The sequence below is a fragment of the Haliaeetus albicilla genome, chromosome 26 (assembly GCF_947461875.1).
Source record: "Haliaeetus albicilla chromosome 26, bHalAlb1.1, whole genome shotgun sequence".
Classification (NCBI taxonomy): Eukaryota; Metazoa; Chordata; class Aves; order Accipitriformes; family Accipitridae; genus Haliaeetus; species Haliaeetus albicilla.
The window spans coordinates 5,579,715-5,606,485 of NC_091508.1; the positions used below are offsets into that span (position 1 = coordinate 5,579,715).

The 26,771-nt window shown below is 51.2% G+C and overlaps 1 protein-coding gene and 1 long non-coding RNA gene across 5 annotated transcripts; both read right to left on the reverse strand.

The window, feature by feature from the left end:
* Positions 1 to 176: 176 nt before the first annotated feature.
* Positions 177 to 24,402, reverse strand: FKBP5 (FKBP prolyl isomerase 5). Of its 4 annotated transcripts, XM_069771424.1 has the most exons (13): positions 24,281 to 24,402; positions 17,869 to 17,959; positions 17,080 to 17,175; positions 12,172 to 12,300; positions 11,062 to 11,206; positions 10,682 to 10,824; positions 9,718 to 9,832; positions 5,260 to 5,416; positions 4,637 to 4,727; positions 3,631 to 3,714; positions 2,893 to 3,078; positions 1,652 to 1,948; positions 177 to 550 (listed from the first exon to the last, which is right to left on the reverse strand). In XM_069771424.1, the coding sequence occupies exons 4-13, from the start codon at positions 12,274 to 12,276 to the stop codon at positions 443 to 445; spliced, it is 1,431 nt and encodes a 476-aa protein (XP_069627525.1). In that variant the 5' UTR covers positions 12,277 to 12,300; positions 17,080 to 17,175; positions 17,869 to 17,959; positions 24,281 to 24,402; the 3' UTR covers positions 177 to 442. The 4 variants fall into 4 exon arrangements, 3 of the variants coding, with proteins under 3 accessions (XP_069627525.1, XP_069627524.1, XP_069627526.1); XR_011322298.1 differs by lacking the exons at positions 17,080 to 17,175; positions 17,869 to 17,959; positions 24,281 to 24,402 and adding exons at positions 1,323 to 1,426; positions 16,573 to 16,593 and having other exon boundaries at positions 1,709 to 1,948; XM_069771423.1 differs by lacking the exons at positions 17,080 to 17,175; positions 17,869 to 17,959; positions 24,281 to 24,402 and adding an exon at positions 16,573 to 16,594.
* A 1,001-nt stretch (positions 24,403 to 25,403) lies between these two features.
* On the reverse strand, positions 25,404 to 26,768 carry LOC138682158 (uncharacterized). Its single transcript, XR_011322337.1, has 2 exons — positions 26,264 to 26,768; positions 25,404 to 26,171 (listed from the first exon to the last, which is right to left on the reverse strand). It is a non-coding gene; the product is annotated as an uncharacterized lncRNA (long non-coding RNA).
* Between the last annotated feature and the right edge of the window lie 3 nt (positions 26,769 to 26,771).

The window sequence follows — 26,771 nt, forward strand, 5'->3', positions numbered from 1 at the left end:
GTCGTGTGCCGGATGCAACCAGAGGCAGCACTGCAGTTTACAAGGAGCATCTCCCACATCCTAACTCATCTCAGAGGAGCCAGGATGCTGCACTGACAGCCAACACAAAGCCAACGGAGCCGGGACGAGCTGTCTACGGAAACCTCCCAAGAGCCAAGAGTTTCAATTTTTATTTATTATTTTTTTTCTCTTTCTCTCTGTTTAAAAGCTATTTGTTCCATGTGCGGTGGTCCCATGGCATCCCGCCGCTCCTGCTGTGTCCCCGAGTGCGCCCAGGGCGGTGGGACAGGGTTCATTTTTCTTTGCGAGGTGCTTTTTGCTTCCACGATCACACAAACTGTAACAAGCTTTACAAGAAAACACTGGCGAGTCCCGAGGTCTGGCAGCAACCTTTTTCTGCATGGGCTGAGGGCAGGAGGCTCTCCCTTCCCCTCCTCCTCCATCATACATGTCCTTCAGCCTCTTCATCTTCAGCACCGGGAGTTTTCGGTCCCTTTTCACAAGCTGCTTTCTCCACTGCTTTTTCGACCCCAGTTTTGCTAGCTGCTTCCTGCAAAACAGCAAATAAAGGACATGGAGTTGGAAACAGGAGAAGGAAGTAGCAGGCAGGTGATAGTGATGCTGGGGATGGGTACAGGCAGCCAAACCTGGCAGGGCAGGCAAAATTCCCCCCCCTTGGCTCTCCCCTGCCTATCGACCACTGCAGCTCACATCAGAGGCTCCTGTTTTCCTGGCTCAGTGGTTGGTGGAGGTTAAACCTCATGGCCTCAGTGAGCCTTTGGGGAAGGTATGGGATCATCATTCCCACCTCAACAGGAGCAGGGCACTGACACAGAGCGAGCCGGGATGGATGGATGCAGGGGCACAGAGGAGACGGACACAGAGATAAAGCAGCAGCATTGGAGTGGAGATACAGGACTGAGCCATAGGTGCAGCCCATCTGCTGGGTGCAGGAGAGGAGCACTAAGGCACGGTAAAGCCTTACGCCTGCTCCAGCAGTGACCCTCCCCATCACAGCCAGCTGCACGAGCCAACGCACCACAGTGCCAGCAGCTGGCTGGGACGGCTCCGCTCCCTGCCCCAGGCCAGTTACCCCGGCATGCTGTTCCCCAGGGTCTGCACCGGTCACTTATTCCACAGCCTCAACCTCTAGGCACTGGTTCAGAAGAGATTATACTAAAAATGACCCGTGCAGACAGCTTGCAAAGCTGTGTCCTCTCTTGTTACAGTACACCGGGTTTTGGTCAGAGGAATTTTGGATGAGAGCCTGTTACAAGACAGCAATCTCTCCGTACAAGCAGAGGAGCAGGCTATTGCCTTACCAGGTTCAGGAAATCCATACTATCATGTCTCAAAATACCCTTGGCCTTGCCAGAGACAGGATGACATTTCATTTTACCGGCGACCAGGAGGTCATCAACAGTCACTAGATGGGAACAGCAAAATTAAGTACAAATGCCAACCCTGTTATCAGCCCTCAGGAGCTCGCACTGCAAATACTTTTATTGATGACTGAGCATCTGACAGCAGTCTCCACGTAGGAGAGACCAAGAAATAAACCACTTCTTCCCACTGCAGCAGGCTCTATCCCTCCATCCTCAACCTGATCTATAATTTAATTGGTTTCAACCCATCTTTTCTCATCACAAACCTGCCAAGCATCCTTCAAGTGCAGCCTGCTAGATGGCCAAAACCAGGCAACACGCACCTTTGCGTCCCTCTCCGCAAACTTTGTGAACATGTTGGCGTAGATCCTCCGGTCCCGCTCGTTGTGCTCCTTTGTTTTCTTCTGGCAGACAGAGATCTGGGATTTTGCTGCTTTGTTCTGGGGATTCACTTCCAGCACTTTTTGAAAGTCACATTTTGCCAGCTCAAACTCATTCATCAATAACCTGGCTTCACCCCTCCGGTACAAGCCCTTCTCGTTGTCCTGGTCCAGTCCTAGTGCCTGGAAACACATAGGTCCCTGTTAGCAACTTGGGCATCCCCCAAAGACTCCCTTACGGTCGAAGCCTCATTTAATCTGCCAAAATTAGGACAAGGTGTCTTCAAGTCTCCAGACCACTTGCATCTTGCTCAACAAAAATTGACTCATCTACATCAGCAGTTGGCAGGTCATTAATATAGTTTAGTTATTTCTCCTTGCTTAAAATCCCCCTGAGAGTGGCAGTCAGTGGGAGACAAACTCACAGACAAGAAATCAGGTGTAAACGCTAAACCTGAGCCCAGGGGAGCACAAAGAGCTCAGAGGCAAGGGAGCTGATGGATTAAACAGGGTTTTCTCTCCCTGCTTTAGCAATGACATTCTTTTCCTTTAGTAAAAGCCACATATGCATCTCAAGAGATGATTCACCTTTTAGATTAAGGCAACTAGCCTTACTATCTTTCCCATATGCAAAATGCTTAAATTTAAGTCTTTTATAAAAAAGAATTAATAGTTTCCTGACAAATACAAGGTTGCAGCTCTTCTAGGGACTGGCAAAGCCCCATTCCACCCCTCAAGAGACTTGGGAGATCCGCTGCAGCTCTGGCGCAGACTGCCTCTGTCGTACCCAGATCAGCACCCAACACCTAAATCCAGCCTGGGCAGACGCAAACAGTGTCCTAAGGCTGCCGGTCCGCATGGCACCCATTCACGTGGATCTGGCTTTGGAAGAAAAGATGTTGTAAGCGCATATCCAGGTGGATTTTCAACCCCAAAAGGCACTTTTGTTCCTGCAGTCTCCAAGCATGCAGCATCCACAGAGACCTGGAGGTGGAGAAGGGATGCCACCATCCCACTGCCGCTTGGAAATTGCTTCTTATACAAAAAGAAATTAAAAACCCCCAAACTCCCAATGAAAACATGCAGGAGAAGAGGATGCTCCAACACCCAGGCTCATGCACCTCTACCTTATCGCAGCACTCAACAGCTTTGGCGTACTCTCGCAGCTTCAGGTAGCACATGGCCAGGTTGAGGAAGGCAGCCAGGAGGAAAGAGTCAGAGGCTTTTGACTCTTTTTCAGACAAGCCATACTCCATTTCCAGCCAGGACACAATCTTCCCATACTGAATCACTGCCTGCAGGTATTTGCCTTCCTGGGATGGAGCAAAGAAGAAGAGGCTAGAGGAACCCGCGCCGACAACGCTTGGTCTGCTCCCGAAACGTCCTGGAAACAGGTTACGAGTTTAACGCAGTGTATTAAATAAATAAATGAATGAAGGAGGATGCCTAATACCTACAAACACACCGGGACCTGGCTGGAGCTGCTGGTGTGCAGCCCCTGTAAAAAGCCAAGTCAGAGCTTGCGTTCCTCCTCTGTGCAAAGCAGAGGAGGACCAGGACGCCCCAGGAAGGGGAACTGCAAAGCCCCTAAGCATTAGCCCTGGCCACATCCACCCCTGGGAACAGTCCAATCTGCCATCCTGCTCCACAGGGAGCACACATGGGCAAGGCAATGCTGAGAAAGGAGGAGGTATCTCAGGGAGTGAGAAAAAGGCAGAGGAAGAGCAGGACTTGCCATCCCCAGCACTGTCTGGGGGGACACGGCTTCTCTGACACTGATGACTGCTAAGTCATGTATCTGACAGTCACCCCCAATTTATTTCTATCTCCCTTGCTCCGCCTCCACCATCCCCAAGTTTACAAACCTTGAAGTACATCGTGCCTTTCTCCTTGACGATGGCAGCCTGCTCCAGCTTCTCTTTGGTGTCCATCTCCCATGACTCCTTGGCCTGCAAAGAAATGCTTGGAGCAATCCCAGCGAAGCATGGCAACCCACTGCACCAGCAGGACCACATGGCTTTCTAGGACTGCTCGTTAACGAGCTGGGCTCGTCAGGGCAGTAATAGAGAAGGGAGATCTGGCAGCTTTTTTAATTTGAGGGTCTGGGAACAAGGAGACACCCAGAGCACATGTGGGGGTGTAAAGAGCCCTTTACAACAGAGAAACCCCCACCAGCTTTGGGACTTCACCCTGAGCAAGGTGGTTTGTCCACCACAATCCCACAGGAGGAAAAACCCTGACAAAAAAATAAACCCCAAAAAGGGAAGAGGAAGGTGGGGAGAGACATCCCCCAGCAGAGAAGGGATGTAGTGGGTCTTGCTCCCATTCCAGCCAGCATGATGGGGTGGGAAGGGGATCCAGCCAGGGATGCAGCACAGCAGCACCTGTCCCATCCCATGGGCATCTCCTGCATCCCGTCCCCAGCCTCCTCACAGGCACAGCCAGATTGGCATGCCAGCCAAGCTCCTCAGGGTCAGCTGGCTGACCACACCAAATTTGATCTGTGCAGCCCGGGGCGGGGGGGGGAAGAAAAAAAAAAAAAAAAAAAAGAAGGAAAAGGAAAAAATATAAAAGAAAAAAAATACAAGGAAAAACAATAAAAGGAAAAAAAAAAGAAAAAATAAAAGGAAAAAAAAAAGAAAGTACAAAAGGAACAAGGCTAGGAACAAATAAGAGAACCAGCCTTGGACCCCAGCCAGAAAAATAAAACAAACCAACAGAGAAGAACAAATTAAGAACACAGAGATCCTTGGTGACGTATCCACTTCAGCAGGGGCCGGGCTGCAGCCACGCCAGGGACAAAGGGTGGACGCTGCAAAGGGACTGGCGTTCCCATAACCTGGGGAGGGACCAGCGCGCTCCTACCCTCACCTTTTCAAAGCTTTTCAGCGTAACCTCGTACACCAGCTCCGCATTCGCCTGGATGCCATATTTCGGCTTCCCTGCCTCACCAAAGCCGTACCTGAAAGGGCAGAAAGAGGCTGTCAGAGCAGGGAAAGGGGGGGAAATCTTCATTTTGGCAGCATTTGGCCATAAACACAGTCCCAGGTTACTAATTCTGGTTTCACACCCAGCTTCGTGCCTGCAGCTTTCTAACGCTTTGGGGCCAGGGTGACGTTATTCTCCCTGAGCAAAGATGTCTGACAATATACAATGAATTATATATTGGGAATCATCCTCTCTGGCTGCATCAAACCCATCTTTTTATACAGGTTTCTCCCCAGTGTAAAGATGCAGCCCTAGCGATTTTCAGGGACACATTTTCCTTTCAGCCACAGGACTCGGATAAACCCCTTTTACCTGATTTTTTTAAAGCATCTTGTGATTCCTGCCTACGTGCCACCGGTCACTCTTGCCATCCCTGCTGCCATTGCTAACCTGAGGCTCTCCTGGGGAGTCCTATTTTTGGGATCGCCATCGTCCATGAGTGCTAAAACGACCGCGGATGCTGGAAGCTTAAAACTAGGTGACATCCCCAGAGGGATGCTCCTTACCGTGGCCCAAGGTAGAGGATGCAGTGCTCTCCCCTCTGCATCTTCTCAAGGGCTTTGTCAATGCCGATGGGGATGTCATGGTCCTCCCCTTCGCCCACGACAAACTTCACGTCTTTGCAGTCGAACCTGGTGCCACCACAGAATCCCTCGAGGTGAACTGCAGGGGGGACAGGGCAGGATCACACCCAGAACCACTCAAACCAAGGCAAGGTGGGCTCCAAAGAAAGCATCTTCTAAATTATCTTATAAAGCATATCTCCTGAAATCCAGCAAAGCCTCCAGCCCTGGAAGGAGGAAGACACAGGGCTGGGTGCAGCCAAGCAGCCCCTGGTGAGCAGAGCGGGATGGGGAGGGCTTGGAAACATTGCTGAAAAGCAAGGCAGGCATATCTTGTCTAACCAAGGACCAGACAACAGATAAACATCATGACTAATACGTTCCCCTCAGTACTCAACTGCACGAGTCAAGTCTTACTGGAACTGGATATTGCTCCTGGCACGCTGCCACACAGAGTTTATCACGGTGATTACAAATCTTCTATACAGTGCTATACTGCCTTGCCTTCTACCTCGAAAATAAGGCTATGTTCTCCTGCCTCCAAGAACTCAAAGTACAAGATAAACTTTTTTTTTTTTTTTTTTTTTTTTTAATCTTCAACCAATAACCATACTGTTCCAGCCCCAGACGCTGGCAGAAGCGCAGCCAGAGCGGACACCAGGTACCTGGCACATTCACCACCTGGTACTCCTGGCTGGGTTTCCACAGCAAGATTATGCTTTATTTATTCAATCCTGAAGACGTTATGGGCTTTGGGGAGAGTTTTATGTTCTTTGCACTCTGCTTGCAGGATACAAGGCATACGTGTATGAGCAGGTATAAAGTAAAAGCAATTTCATAAGGAACTCCTACGTACCGTTTAAAAAAAAGCCAAAACAAACAAAAAAGCTTTTAAGAGGAAAAACTAATGGTAGGCATCACAACTGTGCTTAAGGACTTTGCAGGCTGGAAGGACACGAGCTTTACCGTTGCTCGCTGCAGAACAGAGAGGAGACATCGCCTGTGCAAGCACTGCTGAACGGGGGAGAGGAGGGATGCTTGGAAAAAAAAAAAAATCCTCAGGGCCGGGGACTGCTCTCAGAACCCCTCCAGCACCGTGCAGAGCCGCAGGATGCAACCCGAGCTACCGTGCAGCACCGAGCATCTTGCCCTGGGTGGCAGGAGGCGAATGCAAGCAGATGCCGTGCCAGGCACGGCAGAGAGAGTCTGGGCTCCGTAAGGGAAAGCTGCAGCCTGAAGGAAATCTGCCCATCTCTGCCCCACTTCCCTGCCCTGGAACCTACTGCAAGTCCCCAGAATGAGACGCACAGACTAAGAGAGACCACAGGCAGACTCCGGTTCCCAGGGCAGATCCAGCCCTTGGGCATTAAACACCGTCGTAACACAACCCAAGGATGCTCTCCCCACCGCGGGGGCGAGACATCAAGCTCTGCCTCATCACCCCGCTCCTGCCAGCCACCAAAGCCACGCTAGGACTCAAGGACGGTACAGAGGAGGATGCTCATGTGCGTGCCAGCATCCCGGGATGCATCCTGCATCCATCACTGGTGTGCAATGACCACAAGGCTCAGGCTGGTGTGCGCTCACCCAGCTCGCGATGAGGACAAAAGGCAAATCCAGCTCCTTCGGGGCTGACCTCTGCTTTTACATGACACAAAACCAAGCTGGCTATTTTCTTAAGCATAGGAAAGCAGTAAATTCAGCCTAAAATACAGGTAACCCAGCAACCCCACAGCACCATACCATCTCCCTACATGTTCCCAGTGAATACGGATCCATAATCTCTAACCCCAAAAGCAGCACTACAGCTCTCCCAGGTCCCCTATCCCCAGTGGGATGCGGCAGTGACAGGAAGATCCCGCTTTAAAACAGGACACGCAGGAGGATGCCGCGATCCTTCCCTTGGAGAATAGTTTCGCTCTATTTTAATTGCGCATAAAATACACTGGGCAAAGAGGGGAAAAATCTCTGCTCGGGTTTCCAGGAGCGGGTCAGCTGGCTGCAGTTGCTCTTGAATTACAGGGAAAAAAAAAAGCTGCTGAAGGAACATCACTCCGGTTGCAGCCCTGACTTATTGTTCTCTCGGTGCCTGCAGCGATTTTGTTTTTGAAGAGCTGAGAACAGAGTGTACCGAGTGCGGCTGGCACACGAACTTGATGTGCTGACAGCAATTTGTACTCAGATTAAAAATGGAGAAGGGGGGAGGGGGGGGAAAGGTTGTAACAAAAGCTGGAATGCCAGATTTCAACTGCAGCCTGGGTTTTAGGGACCGGAACTGTGAATTAGGGTCTGTAAAACTTAAAACCTATAAAAACGCTTTCAAAACTCCAGCTTGGAGATGCTTGCTCCTGGAAGGATGGTTTCTTCCAGTGTAATTCCAGTGGCAACACACCTCCCAAATACACAGCTGAGATAAACCATCACTGCTCCCCTGGGTCACAGCCTTGCCCCAGGGTGGGCTGCTGTGCTGTCCCCACAGCTGCCGTGCCATCCCCAGCACAGTGCCCATCATAAATAGCGTTGCATTTGTTTAAAAAAAAAAAAAAAAAAGCCTATTTGCACCCAAAATGCTCACTGCAAGGCTGCCTTGTGCTGCTTCTCCTTGTCCTCTCTCACGGGGATGTATTTAAGGGTCTCCTTCCCTGGGATGTATAGGTCCAAATGAATTAAAGGGCCACACGAGCTGCAAATGGAGCAGCTGGCACAGCAGGCAGGCTGCCGGCGGAATCAGCGCAGCATTCCCGATCTCTGCCCTGCACATGCAGCGCTGGCTCCACAGGATGACCTGGCAGGGCATCCATCTCCATGATTCTAACCACGCGTGTGCTCTCGCTCGCAGCGTTTGCTCTGATGGATGCATTCATTTGAAATAGGTAAAGCAGGGACAATAGGCTGTGGGGCATCAAGCCTACGAGGAGCCTTGTTATTTGGCTCCTTATGTCCTTTCAGAGAGATGATTCCTGGCTGGTGCCCCCCCACCCCCTCAGTCCCCTCCTGAGCCATTAAAGCATCCTCACATTCCCGAAAACCTTGAGCTGCAAAGGGAACCATAGAGGGACCAGGGCTCTCCCCGTCCTCCGCACTGGGCACAGTGCTGCCCGTAAAGCGCTCAGACCTAATAAAAATAAAGAGGAATGCTGGATCTGTGACAATTTCAATTATATTTAGTCTTTTAGTTTAATCTTTGGGGTAGCGGAGCCGGCTTGATGCTCGACTTGCGGCTGGTCCCCAGCTAAGATGCTCACCACAGGAGAGGCAGTTGAATCTGAGTCCAAAACTCATTTTTCCTTAAAAGAAAGCCTCATTAGAAGAACCAGCCATTTAAGCGGCGAGCTTTATGAGCTGTCACAGCTCAGATCCAATTTCTCCTTTGCTAAAGGGAGTTAATCTTTGTGTACAGGAGCTCTGAAAGAGAGAAAAGAAAGTAAATGCCTCCTGTACAGAGTGAGCTCTCTGTCTGTGGCTGAGTGGCTCTTGGGAAGGAAAACAAAATAAAAAAATTAGCCTGGCTTCCCTCATCCAGCCCCGTGAAATGTCTGCTCCACAAATGTGATCAGAACAGGGAGAGCCCAACAGGACCCAAGCTCCTCATCCTCCCATGTCAGCTGAGACCACCCCAGCCTCAGCAAATCCCTTGCATTAATCTCCTCCCCCCCTCCATCAGCAGCAGCACTCTGGCCACAGAGGAAGGAAAAGAAAAAGTTCCATTCTGCAAGAGGTGTGATAAAACCCACCAAAACTACAACCAACATTGGGACAAGGTGGCCAAAGAAGCTGCTGAGCGCCTGTGTCAGTGCCCAAAATGCTTAGCAAGGGATGCCATCAAGGGAGGACGTCCTGGCTACTGATGCTTTCAAGGCAAGGCAGAGCTAGGCTTTTGGCAGCCAGTGCATCCCAGAGCAGCTTGGACACTGTGTTGGATGCAAAAGGGTCAGGGGGAGACAGCAGAGCCCCAAAACCCCAGCTGGCTTTGCCTTCTCCATCCTCCCCCCAGCCACCGACTGAGCAGTTCCGGGGCTTGCAGGGATGTGTTTGTCAACACAACTAAAAAAACAGAGCGCAGGTTATATTCGAGTCGCTCCATAATTGCCTGGCTGCTCCCGCGGCTTGTGGTTTTCCAATCAACCCTTCTGGCCAGCAGCTCTGGCAGAGCCACCGCCGGGGCCATGCCAAGGGAGAGCTCAGAGGAGCATCCCCGGGTGGGCGGGCAGTGAATCACAGCTCTCCCAGCCCCACTCCATCCCATCCAGCATCTGGATGGATGGAACTGCATCCCACCATGATGCACGGCCACCTGCAACCTATGTAGTGCCAGCAGTTCCTTGCCAGCAAGAAAAAAGCTGGGCTGCTCCGAGACTGGCTCACTCTTCCAGCCTCCCCCACAAACAGACCAGTACTCACTTTCCACTGTAGCACCTTCGTTAGGATTGGAGTAACCTTCTCCCTTCTTCTTAATCCTCCGGATTATCCCTCCATCCTCAAACAAGTCCTCACCTTTGAAGTCAAGCAGCTCGACCTAAAAAATAAAATAATAAAGAAAAGGTGGGCAGAGCTTGGGGAGGGGTGGAAGGAGAAGAGAAAAACAACAGAAAAACCACAAAGCAGCAGTTCATCCTCTGGCTGGAGAGCTAAGCTAGCTAATTCTCCATTCAGCTGACGAGCAGAAGTTGCCCATAAAAGCCAGCTCCAAGCCACAGCATAATACACTCGATTTATTAGAAACTGGGACACATCCAGTACCTGAAGCATAACACAAAGTAACAGTAAAAATAAGTTTATTAAGCCTGTAAGGGTACAACACGGCTGGTGCTGGAAGATGCTGTGAAAGCTGCCTGGGACCAGCATGGGCAGGACTTTCCCCTTCGTTCTCCGGCAGGACCCGCTCTGACCCACGGCTTAGTCCCCACTCGACTTGGAAGGGCTAAACCTTAATTTAGGACAGACCCATTCCTCCTGCCCCACTGCCTTGTCCTGACGAGCCCTGCTCAGCGAGCACACCGTGCCAAAACCTTGGCTTTCCTACCGCCCCGCGGCACTAATTGGTTTTTAGCACCCAGAGGCATTTCCCAGACGCTTTCTCCTTCCCATGTACATTTTTAAACCGTGAATCTGCCTGCTCCCCCCCACCCGCCCCGGCACCAGGGCTCTCCCCAGCCAGAGTTTCAGTCCCAGCCTCCCAGCTCAGACACACATTTCTGAGAAAACCCTGGCAGCGGTTCCTGGAGCAGAGGGACACGTTTCAGGAATCCAAGCTGGTTTTTTTGTTGGTTTTTTTGTTGTTTTTTTTTTTATTTCTGAGCTGGCTGGCAAGGCAGAAAGGGAGCGAGCGAGCTCATCCACGCGCCGGCTCGCCAGCATTACTTGCCTCAAAAAAGAGGGTGGCATTGGAGGGGATTTTGGGGGCACTGCCAGCAGAGCCATATGCATACTCGGGTTTGCAGAGCAAGTAGCAGATCTCTCCCTTCTTCATGGTAGCCACCCCGATGTCCCATGCCTTGATTACCTGACCTAGGAGAGAGGCAGATGTCAGGCAGGAAAGAGCAACTGGCAGCCCAGAAAAGACCCAGCCAGGGTGGTGCAAGGATGGCACCCCAAAAAAACCCACCCTCAGATGTCACTTAAGGAAGGGCTGACACCATCCATCTGTCCGGCAACAGGGTCCCACGCCCCAGGATCACGCCACCCCGCCCCGGGATCATCCCACGCTCAAGCATCGCCACGGACAGATCCCCCAGACTGGCTTACCCTTGCCCAGGCTGAAGACAAAGGGCTCGTTCCGATCGCGGCTGGAGTCAAATTTTTTCCCGTTGGCCAGTTTGCCTTTGTAGTGGACATAAACCTTGTCCCCGATCATGGGGGACTCATCTTCACTCCCAGGTCGTTTAATGATCTGAAAGAGAGAAACCACCTGTGAGAAGGGAGGCCATGGGACAGCTAAGGATGCATATGGAGAGAGAGAGAGAGATACAGATATATACACACACGCATACATATATATACACACACACACACACATATATATATATATATATATATATATATATATATAAAATATATATATACACATGGATATACACCCCGGTGCTGCTCTAAACTAAAGGAAGGCTCGGGGGGGGAGTCACTCAATTTGTCTTCCATCAGCCCCTAAAAATAAATCCCGATCCAGAGCCACAGTGATGGAGTGGGACAGGGCTGGGAGTGAAGACCTGCCCATACTTTGCGGAGGTGTCTGGATAAACACTGCGGTTCGAAATCTGAAGCGAATGCAATTACGCTCGGTTTCTGTCCATACACATTTTACTCGCAGGGGTGTGTCATTTCACTACTCACATCTTGTCAACACTTCTTTTTTTTTCTTTTTTCTTTTTTTGAATGCTACAGCCTGGAACAAGCAGTTCTTAAGCTGAGGATGGAGCAGGGGAGGATGCTATTCTTAGAGGAAAGGTCTTATTCAACTGGAGAAGAGCAAGCGCTGGGGAGCAGAACTATCCAGAAACGGCCCTGAATATGAAAAAGGGGCTGTGGAGCAGACTGGATGACCTCAGTAATGTGCTCTTTCTAATGTCTGTGAGTCACACACAAAAATGCTTTGTGGATTTACAGCTAATAATCTGATTAGGAACACAAGAGCAGCGAAATTCATTGAGCAGCCTGAATCCATCAGTCTCAAACGCCACTCTGTCCTTCTTTATTCCAAGTGATGCTCATCTCCTTTGCCTTTCAAATAAAAAAAATCAGTCCTACAGCCCTGGAAGTACTACATGACCCCAAGGGCTGGGGATGCAGCCCACTGACGTGACCATGTACCCCAAAATGCAGAAAGAAAGGCAGGACCCTCCCGGCAGACCCCCTCACCTTCAGGACCCCTCGGTCTCGAGCCGGCGTGATGTCCTCCCCGCGCTCGGCGAGAGCCGCCGCCTGCACCTCCCCTTCGCTCTTGGTGGCCTCATCAGTGGTCATGGTCTCCTTGCATAAGCCCCAGACCTGGGGAGACATGGCACGCACCCCGCCAGCCCGTCAGGACCACAGGCGGTGGGGTAAGAGGAAAGGGTTAAAGAAAACAAGCAGCTTGCTCTGCTGCGGGCCAGGGCAGGAAGCTTCGAGCACATCTCAAGCGTGCAGAGCGGAAAATCCCTTCCCAGGGGCCACCCAGGCCACGCAGAACCACAGGGCACAGGAAACCCCAGTGTGCAATGACGGCCGTCCTCGCCCCCAGGGACCGGGGACAGCCCCACAGGTTCGCCTGGCTGCAGCAATGGGGATGCATCACGGAGGTCCCCAGCCTTCACCTTCAGCCTCCCTAAATCAACACTGCACCCCCGGCATTGCCCCAGAAGGCTCCCCCAGCAAGAGTTTTACCCAAAAAAGCACTGGCAGGTAACGCACGTGCCAGCCGACCGACTCCTGACACCAGGAAAAACGTGGAAACTCATCATGGGGTGCTGCACCCAAACCATGGGGATCTTCCGCAGTAATGCTCTACCGAGCATCCACTTTGATGCAGGACTAGCATTGAAGCACCTACATCAGCAGACACCAAGGGCAGCAGTGAAGCCAGGAGAGATCAAAGTGCTCATGGGCGAGAAGCAAAGGGCTGATGGCCACCAAGCTTCACCAGTCCCTTCTGACTCACGTAGAGGTGGGCACCCCTTGGGTACAGGTGCTAGAAATAAGTGCAGCAGGCTAGGATTTGCCTTTTGAGTTATTTTATACAGTTCAAGATTTTTTTTCCACAAGGAATTGCCTATTTGTCAGAGACTCTATTATTCGGAAAGCAGCACTTCAACCTCAGGCAAACCTCGCTTTCTCTTGCCCACTAAAAACACCCTAAAAAGAGAGAGCAGGCTCCAAGTTGCAGGCAAGCAAAGCATCACCCTGCATGGAAAGACCTGAACACACAGCAAGCATCTTCTCCAAAAACTGAAGCAAACCCAACACCAAGAGAATCCCAACTATTTGGGTGGATAAAGAGAAAATTCACAGCAAGACTCTAAGAAATTGGGGGCGTTTGGGCAAACTGCTGCAGCACCACGCTCCCAACATCACCGCGCGAGCAGCCGAGGTGCCAGAAAAGCCATGTTTTTCGTCAAACACAGACTTTTTCCAACAGCGCCTGGTGAAAAGAGAATTGCCTACAGTTTAAAAAACATATTTCCTGATGATTTCCTTCAGACCGTAAGGCTATTTTGGTAGCCGCACTGCTGCGCGACACGTAATCAAGGAAACATGTGATGGAGAATTAGAAAGCGATGGGGTTTTTTAAGACATAAACCAGATCTATTAAAGTCACTCTAAATTGCAAAGCTTTCCCACAGTCTTTGGTGTGGAAGCTGATGTTAACCAGCAGGAGAAATCATTCATTCAGGGGATTCAAAAAGAGCAAAGAAAGGATGTTTTCAGCTCCAAGGGCAGATAAGTCGTGCTGCAAGAATTGCGCTCCTCGCACCCGGGTGGAAAGGGAAGAGCTGGAGCCCGGCCCCCCCGGCACAGGAAGCCACTGAGACACAAAGAGTCCTGCAATGGAAGAAGCAAATAGAAAAATAAGGGAACTACTTGCTGCAATGCTCAATTATCACAGTCTTTGGGGTAATACTTAATGAAATTTTGCATCTGCTCCCTTTCGCCTGCTCTGCTGAGGTTTCAGAGGGGAACACCTGAAAAAAAACCCACTACAAAAAAAGCAACTTTGGTGGTGAGACTCTCCATCTCATGGGTATTTATACATTGGAAAACATGCCATTGGTTACTTCAGAAGAAATTTTTTTACAATGAGGATGGTGAAACACTGGCACAGGTTGCCCAGAGAGGCTGTGGATGCCCCGTCCCTGGAACCATTCAAGGTCAGGTTGGACAGGGCTCTGAGAAACCTGATCTAGTTGAAGATGTCCCTGCTCATGGCAGGGGGGTTGGACTAGATGACCTTTAAAGGTCTCTTCCAACCCAAACTATTCTATGATTCAGGTGCTGAGACAGCCTCCAACCCACCATGGTCCATGCTGCCCTGCCACCACTGTGGCCATCCTCTTGGAGATGAGCAAGGAGGTGGTGGTCCCCATCATGGCACAGGCACGCTGCCAGCACCATGCACTAGCTCAGGGCTTCCCGGCACAGATCCTGTGCAGCACGAGGGACGCAGCATCCATAACCCATTTATTAAAGGCCAGGAGGGAGCCCAAAAAGGGGAGAAGCTTGCAAAAGAAGTGCCACCTCCTGGGGCAGAACCTCCCAAAGTCCAACAAGCAGCCACCGCTGGGATGCAAAAGACGGATGGGGAGGTGCTGGCTCCGGCTCGCCGGTTGCTAAATCCCACCAAGAGACATCTAAAAATACATCATACGCATCCTTCTCATTATTTTTCTACGTAAGCAATTAGTGGAGTCATCCAGGGAAGCTGGCCAAGGCGAGCGGGAGGGGAGACGCTCTGCGTCAGAAGCAGTGGGAGGGATGGAGCCCACAAGACTGGCTATTAAGATGTGGTCCATGTTATGAAAGAGCTCGAGACTTCTCTGTCCAGCAAAAACGGCTCCAACTAGGTTAGAGAAAAGACCACGCCGTTCCTGCTTATCTCCAGTTTCAAGTGACAGAAGGCGGCTGGCTGCGGTCCAAAATCCCAATTAATTTGAAACAAATAGTTGCAGGGAAAAAAAATATCTGCTACTCCCTGAGATTTAAACACCAGGGAGCCAAGGACTGTCGCCAAGAGCCGTGCAAGCTTGCTGGAGGTGTCAGAGCCTGAATCTTCTCATTGCAGGACCACATGTGCTCCGGATACAGGGAGGGGATTAATTAATTACCCCGTGCTAAAGCCTCTGGGTGTTTCTGACACCCCAAGCAGATCCCGCTCTCCCGTTGCTGTTACCCACAAGCTTAAAGTTGTAAGTCTGTAAATGAAGCCAGGCTAAACCATCCTCCCTCCTCCAAACACCCACACTGCTTCATTTCCCTGGGATGTAAATACGGACAGGTGGGAGGAGGAGAGAGGTTGGGGAAGGGTTAAAGCCCTCCGGGGTCCTCTACCGAAAGGTGCAGCAAGGTGCAGCAATTCCACAATGCATAAGGGCAAAGAAAGGCCACCAAGAGTGAAGGTATTTCCACGCACAGAGAATAAAAGCGATGGGAAAGTGACTGAAGAAATCCAGAGCATGCCCCAGGAAAGGCGCACATGGATGACAGGGCAGTCTTACATGTTTTGGAGAGGTTTTGCACAGCTTCGTTCTTCCCATTCTGAAGCAAAGTCCCTTGCAGGAGCCTGTAAACCCCCAAAAACGCCCCTGCTCAAGCTCCAAGCCCGATGCTGGGCTCCAGTCCATACCTCCAGCCACCACCTGGGTGCTCGTGGCTGGGCTCGGGGCTGCTTTGCAGCCGAAGGGACCCAAGCCTGCCACCTTCACCCTCCCCAGGCCCTGCGAAAGGGCAAAGTTATTCCTCACTGCTAAAGGCGAGGGTTTGGAGTTTTCACTTATTTGCTTTTAATCAGTCCCCGCTCTACTGGATGATCTGAAAATGCAGCATAGCTGTTTACTATAGCTCTTAAATTACAGATTAAACAAACTTTAAAATCCAGAGGTTTCAACATCTGGACACAATCTCTTCTTCAAGTGCAACTATTTCAGCATTAATTAGTATGAAATACATTGAAGAGCTTCTAGCTGAGCAAACAAAGAGGCTTGCAAGTTCAGGAAACTCCTACACACGCACAACGTGTGCTTCACTCGGACCAGCACATCCCGACCCTCGGTGCCGACACACGCCTGTTCTCAGCCCCACTAAATTAATATAAACTCCTTAAACTCCTCAAAAGCAACAATGGCTGCATCCTTCCTTCTTGCCAATCTGTTGTTTCCCCAAACGCCGGCCTGCATGCTGGCACGAGCAGTTCCAAATATTATTTTTCCCTCCTCCAGATGGAGAGTGGCATCACCGCCATTGACGCTCATGAGCAAGCGATGCCCATGTGCAATTAAGCCACAAGCAATGCTCACGAGCAATTAAGCTGCAATCAATGTCCACGAGCAATTAAGCTGCCTGCAGTGGGCACAGGCTGCCCAGGCAGAGCACGCTCCTGCACACCCCAATACAGCTGGGCAGCACTACAGCTTTGACCCTGATTTTAGCAATTCCATACAATCAGACATGAATTCAGTTGCTGCTTCAGAAAAATAAACTCTGTGCTTTTTTTGTCTATTTTTTCAAAAGCAGTTACGACTGCTTTTTTTTTCTTTTTTTAAGCTGGGCAGTGGCTAGTGTCTTCCCCACCTTCATTATCCTCTGAGCACTGCATGTTTTTCAGGCCGTCAGCCAGCACTGCACGGGCGCTTGCAGAAATGCAACGGGTGCATCTCGAAGCCCTCTCCCCTTTGCACACGCCTTTCAAACGAAAAAAACTCTGCTCCAGGAGGATGCATGCTGTACAACACCAGCACACACTGCGCATAAAAACACGCCATAAAAACAGGCCATTTATTTTTACAATCCCCTCTCCGCATGGATGTTGCTATCTTCCAGCCCAGAGAAATAGGAGAAAATTCAGAGCAGAGAATGGGATGCAGATGTCCGACCTCAGGCTGAGGACAGACAGGTATCGCACATGCTAGGGTTTCACCAAACACACGATCCCGGGCCACGTTTCCTAGAAATCGGCATACCAGGAATTTGCCAGCTCCAAATGGAAACTTCATGTTGCAGATCCCTCCCGGAGGCTCACGGGAGGGGAAAGGGAGGAGAGGGAAGAGAAAGGCTGGGGAGGGTTTTGAGGGGTCTCACCTTGCCACCATGCGATGACTGGAGAAGGTTCGAAAATCCAGGGAGGATCCTGGGAGGTGCCTACCCAGAGACACAGTGGGGATTTCACAAAAATACCTGGTAAGAAGAGGGGAAAAAAAAAGAAATTAAAAATAAAATAATAAAATAAAAAAACACATGTGCTGTATTCTAAAACAGGATTTAAGAAGAAAGGAGAACTGAGATGGTGGTTTTAAGCCACAGACCACGCTCCACCATGCTCAGAAAGGGGTGATAAGACCATGGACAAAACCTCCTGTGGCAGCTCCTCTACTGCCCACAGCCACGGGAAGATGCTTTGACTCGCTGTTTCCATAAAACAGCGTTCAGCATCTTATCATCAGCTTAAAAAAAAAGGGGGGGGGGGGGGGGGGGGGAAGACTATATTCTGTCCAACTTTTTTATTGACCGTTGCTGAAAGTCAGGATGAAAATTAACAGGATGGAAAAATAAGAGCTGACTGCTCAGGGGTTTGTTTTTTAAGACCCACTTAGCACAAAGCGCTTTCACTTCCAGGGCACCACAACAGCCTTAAAAAGCTCCAGATTGCAACATGGGAGGGAGTTTCTTCAAAATGCAAAGGTCAGGCTAAAAACCAGCAAGTCTAAATGCACAGGGGAGAGACATGGGGCCCCGAACCCTGGTCACCATCACCCCAAATCAAAGAACGACCCCATTAGCGCAGCAGCTGGGCTCTCTCCACTGTCCCACCGTGGTTTCACTTCCCCCTCGATCGAGAAAACTATTTTTTCTAATAAAATAGCTACTTACTGAGCGAACCGTCCCCGTGCAGCAAGACAGGGAAGACCAGAGCAGCGATTTTCCCCAGGTGAGGGTGTTTTAAGACGCCTGCAACACCAGCCTGCAGAGCAGAGACCCAGGGAGACAGCGTTTGAGTTGGTAATAAATTAAAATCAGAATATCTAAGAAAATACGACCTTCTTAAGCCCAACAAGGCAGCTCCACGTAATCCTCAGCTCCACTCCAACACATAAGGATGCACCCAGACACTGAGTGCTATTTTTCACACTCATACACCACAGTTTGAATTAAAAATTAATAACTTTTTTTTTTTTTTTTAAATCCTGGCCACTTGACATTTTCCCCCATCCTTTAAAATAAACGGGGAAGCCATAAAATTTAAATTATCACTAGCTGAATAAGACTCACATGGATTGATTTACTTCTTAGCGTGCACGTTGTGCAAGCAGCTAACATCCCGACGGGCCAGTCATGGCAACTTTTATTCAAACAAAAAAACAAAACGAAAACAGAGCTGCTTTAATTGCCCAGCACCCTGACAAACCTCCATCGCGCCCAGGGTAAACCGGGGACAGAAGCAAACTCCCTGGTCTCCTTTATCCGCAGCCAGTTGCTGCTCCAGGGTTACCTCCTTCTGCCCATGGAGACCCTGGTACCCCCCGAGCATCCCGGTGCCACCCGCCCACAGGGACACCCCGGAGAAGGATGCAGTCACCGATCACCTCCCAAGGGCTAGAAGGTATCAGTGTTATTAACAGAAGAGCAGCAGCAAAGGAAGGTTTTTAAGCAATTAAGAGAATAACGAAGGGAGAGAAAAGGAAACTACTGCACGTGGCTAACTTAAATACAACGGTATGTGTTCCCGTCACACTTGCTTAATCATTTTGCCTAGCTAATATTTTTAAGCTTCTGAAGTGGTTTTAGTTAAGATCCAAGTCACAACTAATTTTTTTTTCTTTTTTAAATATGTGAATAAGAGGCTGCGCTCAAGTTTCAGCTGCAGCAAAAGGAACAAGTGAGCAGGATGGCTCACTGCTCCCTGCCAGAATAAATATTTCAACAGAAAGCAAGATGGGTTCAGCCTGTCTGCATCCCCAGGGAGTGGGGCGAGGACACTCACACCAGTGACATGCAAAAGACTTTCAGAAAGGTTGGGGTTTTTTTTGCTTCCAGTTTACAATATAAACCCATTAAAAATAATCTGGCTCTTTTGCTGATTATCTAGCAAAGCACCAACGAGGAAAGGCTTGCTCGGTGTTTTTTCCAGGTTGTTTCAAAATAAGAAATCGCAGGGATAAAGCTCCTTTGGACTCGACCCTCTTGCGAGCATCCCATCAGCAGCCCATGGTCCATCCCCTCCAGCACAGGTACCCAGAGACACAATGCCCCCCGCTTTAATGTGAAACGGACAAAACCCAAGCAATATTTTTTTCTTCCCCTCCTGTATTCCAAAAGACAAACATATACTGAGGAAAGAAAAAGCCATAAACATTTATGGGTTTTTGCTCTTTCAAGGGAAGAAGGTGCCAGGGATGGGATGCGGTCAAGGGTTTTACACACCGATGTTCCTACCCCGCCTGCCCCCAAAGCCGTCCACAGCCCCAGCAAGGATTTCAGCTGCTCGCACCACAAAAATCACAACAAGCCTCTGCCACAAGCAGCATGTCCTGAAAATACTGGAAAAAACAGGAATGCTGGAGCTGGCAGCGAAGCCTCTGCTCTCCATCAGCAGGGACAGGCACCAGCCTGCACCCATCCCGCTCCTGGAGGGGCTGACACAGCCTCGGATGATGGTAAAAAAAAATTAAAAATAAATAAATTAAAAAAAAAAGAAAAAAGCGTATAAATAGCTGTTCCACATCTGCCTGAGCTTCTCGGGAAATGGCTGGCAGAGGGGCCAAGCACAGCATCCTAACAAGCTCAGAGGCCATTATATACAGACACTCGCATAACAGCGGGGAATGCAATTTCCTAATGCTTTCATAAGTTAGGATTATGTAACTGGAGGGGAAAAAAAAATATAATAATATAGCCAAGCAGGTTATATAAACCATCTTTAAAAAGTGAGAAAGTACTTGACATCCCACTACCCACTCCTTGGCACCCTCTAACTGCTTTTTTTGCCATCGAAAATGAGCAGGCTCCTTTCATCGTGTCTTCTCCACTGGTCAAAACAACCAGGGAGAACAGACCCAGCCAGGCTTTTTGGGACACTGGAAAGAAATATTCCACCTCTGGCTATTAAACGTGAAGTTCCCCTCCCCATACAGCACACTCCGGTAAAGCTCAACCCTTCCACGGGTGGTTCAGAGCATCCTCCTGGCAGCAGCTACACCAACACCAAGAAATTCGATTTTAAGAGACAGCTTGGGGGAACTAAAATAAATACAAAATGGGAATAAACAAGAAATGCCTTGTTTGCCAAGTCTGCTCCAATTTAGCCTTTTCTCCAGAATAAATTCAACAAACAAACTTAAGATTTATTTAAATTTTTTTTTAATTTCTAAAAGCATCTCATTGCTTGCAACAGATTTAGGGGTTTCTCCAACAAACTTTCAGCCAGGTTACCCTAAACCACAGCACCCCCCCAGCAGCGGAAATGCTGTATTTAATCACGTATCCCCACGCACAAGGGCTCAGCACCATCTCGAGAGCCAGGGTGCCAAATCCCAGGGGGAGATCCCCGACTCGGCATCCGGCATTGCCACCGGCAGCACCACACCCCCAGAAATAAGCCAGCGCCTGAGACCTTTTTTTGAAGCCACGTGTGCACCAATGGTCTATAAATGCCAAATTATATCGGGCAAATGGCAATTCCCGGCATGTTGCGAAACACCAGCCTGTTCCAGTGCCAAATCGGGATTTCTTGGAGAGGACAAGGAAATGCTACGAGCGGCCAAACTGATGGAGGGGAACTGGGACAGCCACCGACATCGCTGGGGGTGCTGCGAGGTGCGGGGGGCTCAGCCCTGGGGCGCGTGGGGAGTGAGGGGGAGTCAGGAGGCTGCCGAGGATGCTGTGGCTTTGGGGACGATGCTGCACCGTTGCCGGGTCACCCTCAGCCCTGCCAGCCCAGAGGAGCAGAAACACACGTGTACCAACTGTGCACACGCGTGTGCGCACGTGCGCGCGCACACACACACGTGTGCATCGCTCAAGGATGGGGAAGGAGCCCGCATCCCCGCTGGGACAGGGGTCACATCCCAGAGATGATGCTATTTGCAAGGCAGTGCCTCCTAGGGCTTGTTTTATTGAATTAAAGGGTTAAATTTAACATAAATCAAAAAGTACTTGAAATGGGAATACTTTCAGTGAGGCTAATTTTCTAAGAGCGATACTACTATTTATGAAGATGGGACATCACAGGTAGAAGATGATTTAATTGCAGTCCCTCATGATCCCCCCTCTCCACTGCTGACAGTTACTTTACTACTATTTTCCTAATTTTCCAGTACACTCACTTGCAGAATCAGAAATCCTTATTTCAATCACAATTCCTAACTATGGAAAAAACTCGTCGGCTCCATGACAAACAAGTTACATGAACAACTCGTACATTAGAGCACTCATGGCCACTTCTTTATATCCACAAACACACAGCATTAAAAAATACCTTGCTAAGTAATTTATTATTTCCCTGTGATATGCGTAAGATCGGTACGAGCTCCACAGCTCCCACAAGGGGCTATTAACAATTTTACATAAATATATATAACTGAGAGCAACTATAAAATAAAATATTAAATAGTGTAAAATTATAAATAACTGAGAACAAATTATTCTCCAAATACTTTACAGAATATTTCCCCCTCAAAGCCAGCCTGGGGAGCCATGGGGGGGGATCTTGGTGCTGAGCATATTAAAGCCTTACAGCAAACTTTCTCCTTCTGCAAGCTGATAATTAAAACACACCTAATTACACAGCAGTGATGTTCCTGAAGGACACAGTTTGGTTTTTACTTGGGCATTGTCCTTATTTTCTGGCTCATCTCAGCGGGGAGATGCTCTAACAGCGCTGGGAAAGGACCTCAACGTAATTCAAGCGTGTGCTGGGCAAATACAGCCTTGGAAAGCTATGATTATTTATTTGCTTTTATTTTTTAAAAAAGAAGAAAAAATAATTGCACAAGCTCTCATCCCAGCAGACATCTCTGCTCCAGGCAGGATGGGCATCACAAGCAGCCCCCATCGTGCCAGCCTTCCCCCCCCCGAACCTCCTCCAGCACTGGTGCCGCTCCATCCTCCAAGCCCAAAACCACAAGAGAGGCTATGTGCCGTCATCCCTCCCAGCGAGTTTCAGCAGAAGCGATAACTTCTCCACCAATTCCCTAGAAATCTGCTTTTTTTTCCCCCCCCCCCCACACCATCACACATTTTCTCCAGCACAAGCCCCACCTGCTTCATCACCCCAAACCCCCCCAGAGACGACCCTGGCCACCCCTTCCTCCACCAGCACCCCATCACCTCTGGCTCCTGTGACCACCCAGCTCCATCGCCCCCTCGCCTTCCTCCTCCTGCGTCACACAGGTTGCTGTCATCACCCATCACGCCGCGGGGCCAAGGACCAGCATCTCACTAAGTACCAGTATCCCGCCGATGGACCCCAGCATCCCCAACAAGGGACCCCAGCACCCCACCTTTGGGCTGCAAAACTCTCAGCACCACTGGAAGGTCGTTCCTGCTCAGCCCTGCACCCCTGGTTAAGCCCTCGCCAGCAGCAGCCATCGTTCCCTCTGCTTCGGCAGCGTTTCTGTCCCCTCCCCAGCAGTTTTGTCCCATCTCTAAGGTACCAGGCTGGAAATAAAGCCTGAGCATCTCCAAGTTGCAGCATCACCACCCGACCCAAACCCACTACACCTCTGGGAAAACAGCCCATAAAAGCCAGTTATAGGCTCTGCTGGACAGATTTAATGATTTTCTTCTTCCCCTCAGCCCTTTGCAGGGCAGGGAAGGAGGCAGGAGGGATGCAGCTTCCCCACATTTTAAAGGAAGGAGCAATTTGTGCTTCTAACTTTTCTTTTTTTAACTTTTAATCCCAGTCTCCAGGCTGGATTTGACATCCCAGTGACACCCCAAATCCAACTCAAAAGTTTAATAGCTCATTATGGAGAGACACCATTTAAACTCTACCTTTAAAACCCTAAAGTATCAGCTCTTGGCTTTTTTTTTTTTTTTCCTTTTTTAAAGTTTTTTTCACCAGCAGCGGCATGGTCCCATTTGCTCGGCATGGCGAGGACAGAAACACGGCTGCAGCATCGGAGCCTCGGCTGGAAACTGCTAGCTGGGAACGTGCCGATGATGGACGTATACCCCACAAGCTCTTATAGCTCATCGTGTAAAACACTCTTTCCTGCTAAGAGCAAGCTCACTCGAACATGCATTTTAAAAACAGAAGCTTTGAAAGAGATTTTGTGCCCAGAGAGGAGGAAAAAATAGTAGAAGCTTAAAAAAATATTCACGTTTACCTCGCGCAATCACTTATACCTACTGCCAATGAAACTATATATTTGTGCATACACCCTATAAGGTATTTTTGGTAGGTGGCATTAAAAGAAACGTGAGAGCTGAGCACAGGAGCCTCATTTGGTGAGGGAAAGGGGGAAAAACAAAAATCCTCTCTGACGGGACACTGACCCCCGCCCGCTGCAACCCCACCCCACCAAGGCCACCTCGTCCCCCATCCCCATCCCAGTGCATCCCAGTGACCCCAGCAACCTCTGTATTAACTCCCCTCGGACATCCCCTGCCCTGGGGGGGGGGGTGTCTATGGGGTGGGGACCCCCCCATCCTCTCCTCACCGCACAGCAACAGCTGGGGGCTCCATCCCCTTCCCCACCCGACTCCCCAGCCCCACGCAGGACCCCAATACCCCCCATACAGCCCCAAGGAGGGCCCCTCAGCCCCACGCACTCCTCACCCCAACCCCATACCAGCCCCACGCTACCCCCCACACACACACACTCCCCTCAGACCTACGGTATTTCTCCAGTCCCACACAGACCCGACCCGACCCACCCCAGCCCCACACAGACTCCCCCCAGAACCACGCAGGGCACCCCCAGAACCACACAGACTCCCCCCAGAACCACGCAGGGCACCCCCAGCCCCACGCAGGGCACCCCCAGCCCCACACAGACTCCCCCCAGAACCACGCAGGGCACCCCCAGCCCCACACAGACTCCCCCCAGAACCACGCAGGGCACCCCCAGAACCACGCAGGGCACCCCCAGCCCCACACAGACTCCCCCCAGAACCACGCAGGGCAGCCCCACACAGGGCACCCCCAGAACCACGCAGGGCACCCCCAGCCCCACACAGACTCCCCCCAGAACCACGCAGGGCACCCCCAGCCCCACGCAGGGCACCCCCAGCCCCACGCAGACTCGCACCCCCAGCCCCCCGGCCCCACGCGGGGACCCACCTGCCGCCGCCCCCACGCGCCGCCGCCGCCGCCCGGCTCCGAGTGACACTGCGCGCCCGCGCCGGCCGAGTCTCCCCGGCCGTCGGCGCCCCCACCTTCCCGCCCTCATCCCATTGGCCGATCCGCCTGCCCGTCTGGGCGAAGGCGCCCGCTACGCCTTGTCATTGGCTCGGGTGGTGGCGGTATGCAAATCAGAACGTTCTCCCCTCCCCTGGCGGGTCGGCCCGCCCCGCGCACTTGCCGGGGGCGGCGGCGGCGGCGGCGAAGCCGGGCGGGAACCGGGCGGGGGGGGCCGGTCTTGTGCGGTGGCCCTGGGGGGGGTCCCCGGCCCTGTGCGATGTCCCGAGGGGGGCCTGGCCCCGTGCAATGCCCCCCGGGGGGGGGGTGCTTGGCCCAATACAATGCCCCCGGGGGGGTGTCGGCCCCATGCAGTGTTGCAAGGACACCTCGGCCCCACGCAGTGCTTCGAGGTTTCCCCAGCCCTGAGCAGTGCCCCTGGGGGGGGGGACACACGACACCTTCGTGCAACACTCTTCCCCCCCCCCCCCCCCCGCCCTCCAAGGGCACCCCAGCCCCCCAGGACCAACCAAATAACCGTCTCCCACAGCTGGGGACAGAGGCGCGGGTTTGGAGGACACAGCGGCTGCTGGGGCAGGCAGAAACGTTCCCGTTCGGTATGAAGGAGCGAAGATTTTTGTTAAGAGCTGCCTCAAAATACCCCCGAGATCGGAAATAATGTGCATTTGCAATTAAGCATCCGATCGCTGCTCATGCACCGTTCAGCTAATTGCAGTGCCTGAGACCAGAGGGGCAAAAAAAAGCTGGGGGGGGGTGTAGATCACTGGGCCGATTTAAAATTCAGCATCTCTAAGTCTTTTTCTCAAGTGTGTTTTTACCAGATTTGTGGTGCAGCTGGTACTCTCAGCTCCCGACCTGCACCCTGATTCCTGCGTGTTGTTCCAATAACCCCCCCAGGGCCAGGCTTACAGCAGCGCTGCTTTGACGGATGCTTGCTCGCAGGTCTGCTCTTTGATACTGAGTTCGATTTTCCCAGCTGTAATTTATACACCGATGGCACTCATTGGAAACAGGGAGTTAAAAATTAAAGCCCACTTCAGAAAAAAAAAAAAAAGATTTATTTTCATGACGTTTCACTTTTCCCTCTCTAAAATAACCCAGGTGAATCTTGCATTTTGGTTTTAAACATTTCCCGCCCAGCCTCCGAGAGCTTTAAATTTCCATTTAACAAAGAAGTATTGTGGGTTTCCAGTATCAGGCAACCCTGCAGCTTAATTTTATGCAGGCCCCTTAGATAACACCTAAGCCCTGAAAAATAGCATGGGACTGATGGCAGCGGCGGCAGGGAGGGTCCAGCCTGCTTTGTCCTTGCACCACAAAAAAGGTAAATTTGTTTGCATAGAGAAAAAAAAAAAGCAAAATACATGGGAAGAAAACACCAGAGTGTTTTTTTTAAAAGACATCTTCAAATCACTGCAATACCAGCGCCGGACCCCCTGGCTCGCTCTGCTTCCTTGGGTGGTGGGATGCCCAAAACGCACCCCCTTTCCCCAGTGCCGGGGTCTGCCCCGTCCCCCCTATCCCTGTAACACAACCTGGAGGAAATCTGCTCCATAAATAATCCCAGCCGGCTTCGGGGTGGCTGCCAGGGGCACTGCTTGTTCCCCCTCGCCATCCAGCTGGCCGCACATGTCCTGCCCCAGCCCTCTGCCCGCCACGCGACCGTCACCCGGCCCCAAAAGGACGAGGGGTCTGGGGGAAACCCTTGCCCCCCACCGGAACCGGGGAGCAAAGCCCGGAGACCTCCATTTGCCGGTGATGTCCTTCCTTGTGCCAGCTCTCGAGCACCTTGCGTGATGTGAGAATGGCAGTTCTGGAAAAAAAGAAAAAAAAAAATTTAAAATAAAATAGGGGATATTTTTATTCATGCTTGTCTTCTGCTAAAAATAACCAGCGTTAATCTGCCTTGAGAGCGCGGGGAGGAGAGGCGTCCCTCTGCCTCAGCTTCACAGCTAAAAGCTGCATCGGTGAATCTCTCAAGCGTGTTGGAGAGCAGAGGAAATGGGTTTTCTCCTGGTTTCCTTCCACACGTGACAGCACAAATCGATGGCCCCGGGTTTAAATCGATGGCCCCGGGGCAGATGACCCATGCGAGATGCTCCCCCTCCCAGGGGGACCAAATCCATCCCTTCGCCCCCGGTACCCAGATCCCTGCCCGCTGCCCATTTTGGGGAGCAAAGCCGCTTTTTGCAGGCTGGTGGTGCCGTGGCACCCCCTCCCCCCGCCACGTGCACCCCTCCGAGGGCCCGATTTGTCACCCGCGGCACGGGGTGCAGCGTGGCAGGAGCCCGGTGGCGCGGTCGCGGGGAGCCGGGTGTTTACAGGAGGTGCAGCCGGGTGTTGCACAACAGGCAGCGGAGTACGGGAGGACACGCTGTCCTCGTCACCGGCCGTGGGTGCAGCTGCGCCGGCG

What these genes read in the sequence shown, in the direction of transcription:
- FKBP5 (XM_069771423.1), bottom strand. An exon ending in GAGACCGAGGGGTCCTGAAG is followed by an intron (nt 11,207 to 12,171) that starts GTGAGGGGGTCT and finishes TCTCTCTTTCAG; the next exon opens with ATCATTAAACGACCTGGGAG. An exon ending in ATGCCACCCTCTTTTTTGAG is followed by an intron (nt 9,833 to 10,681) that starts GCAAGTAATGCT and finishes TTTATTTTTTAG; the next exon opens with GTCGAGCTGCTTGACTTCAA.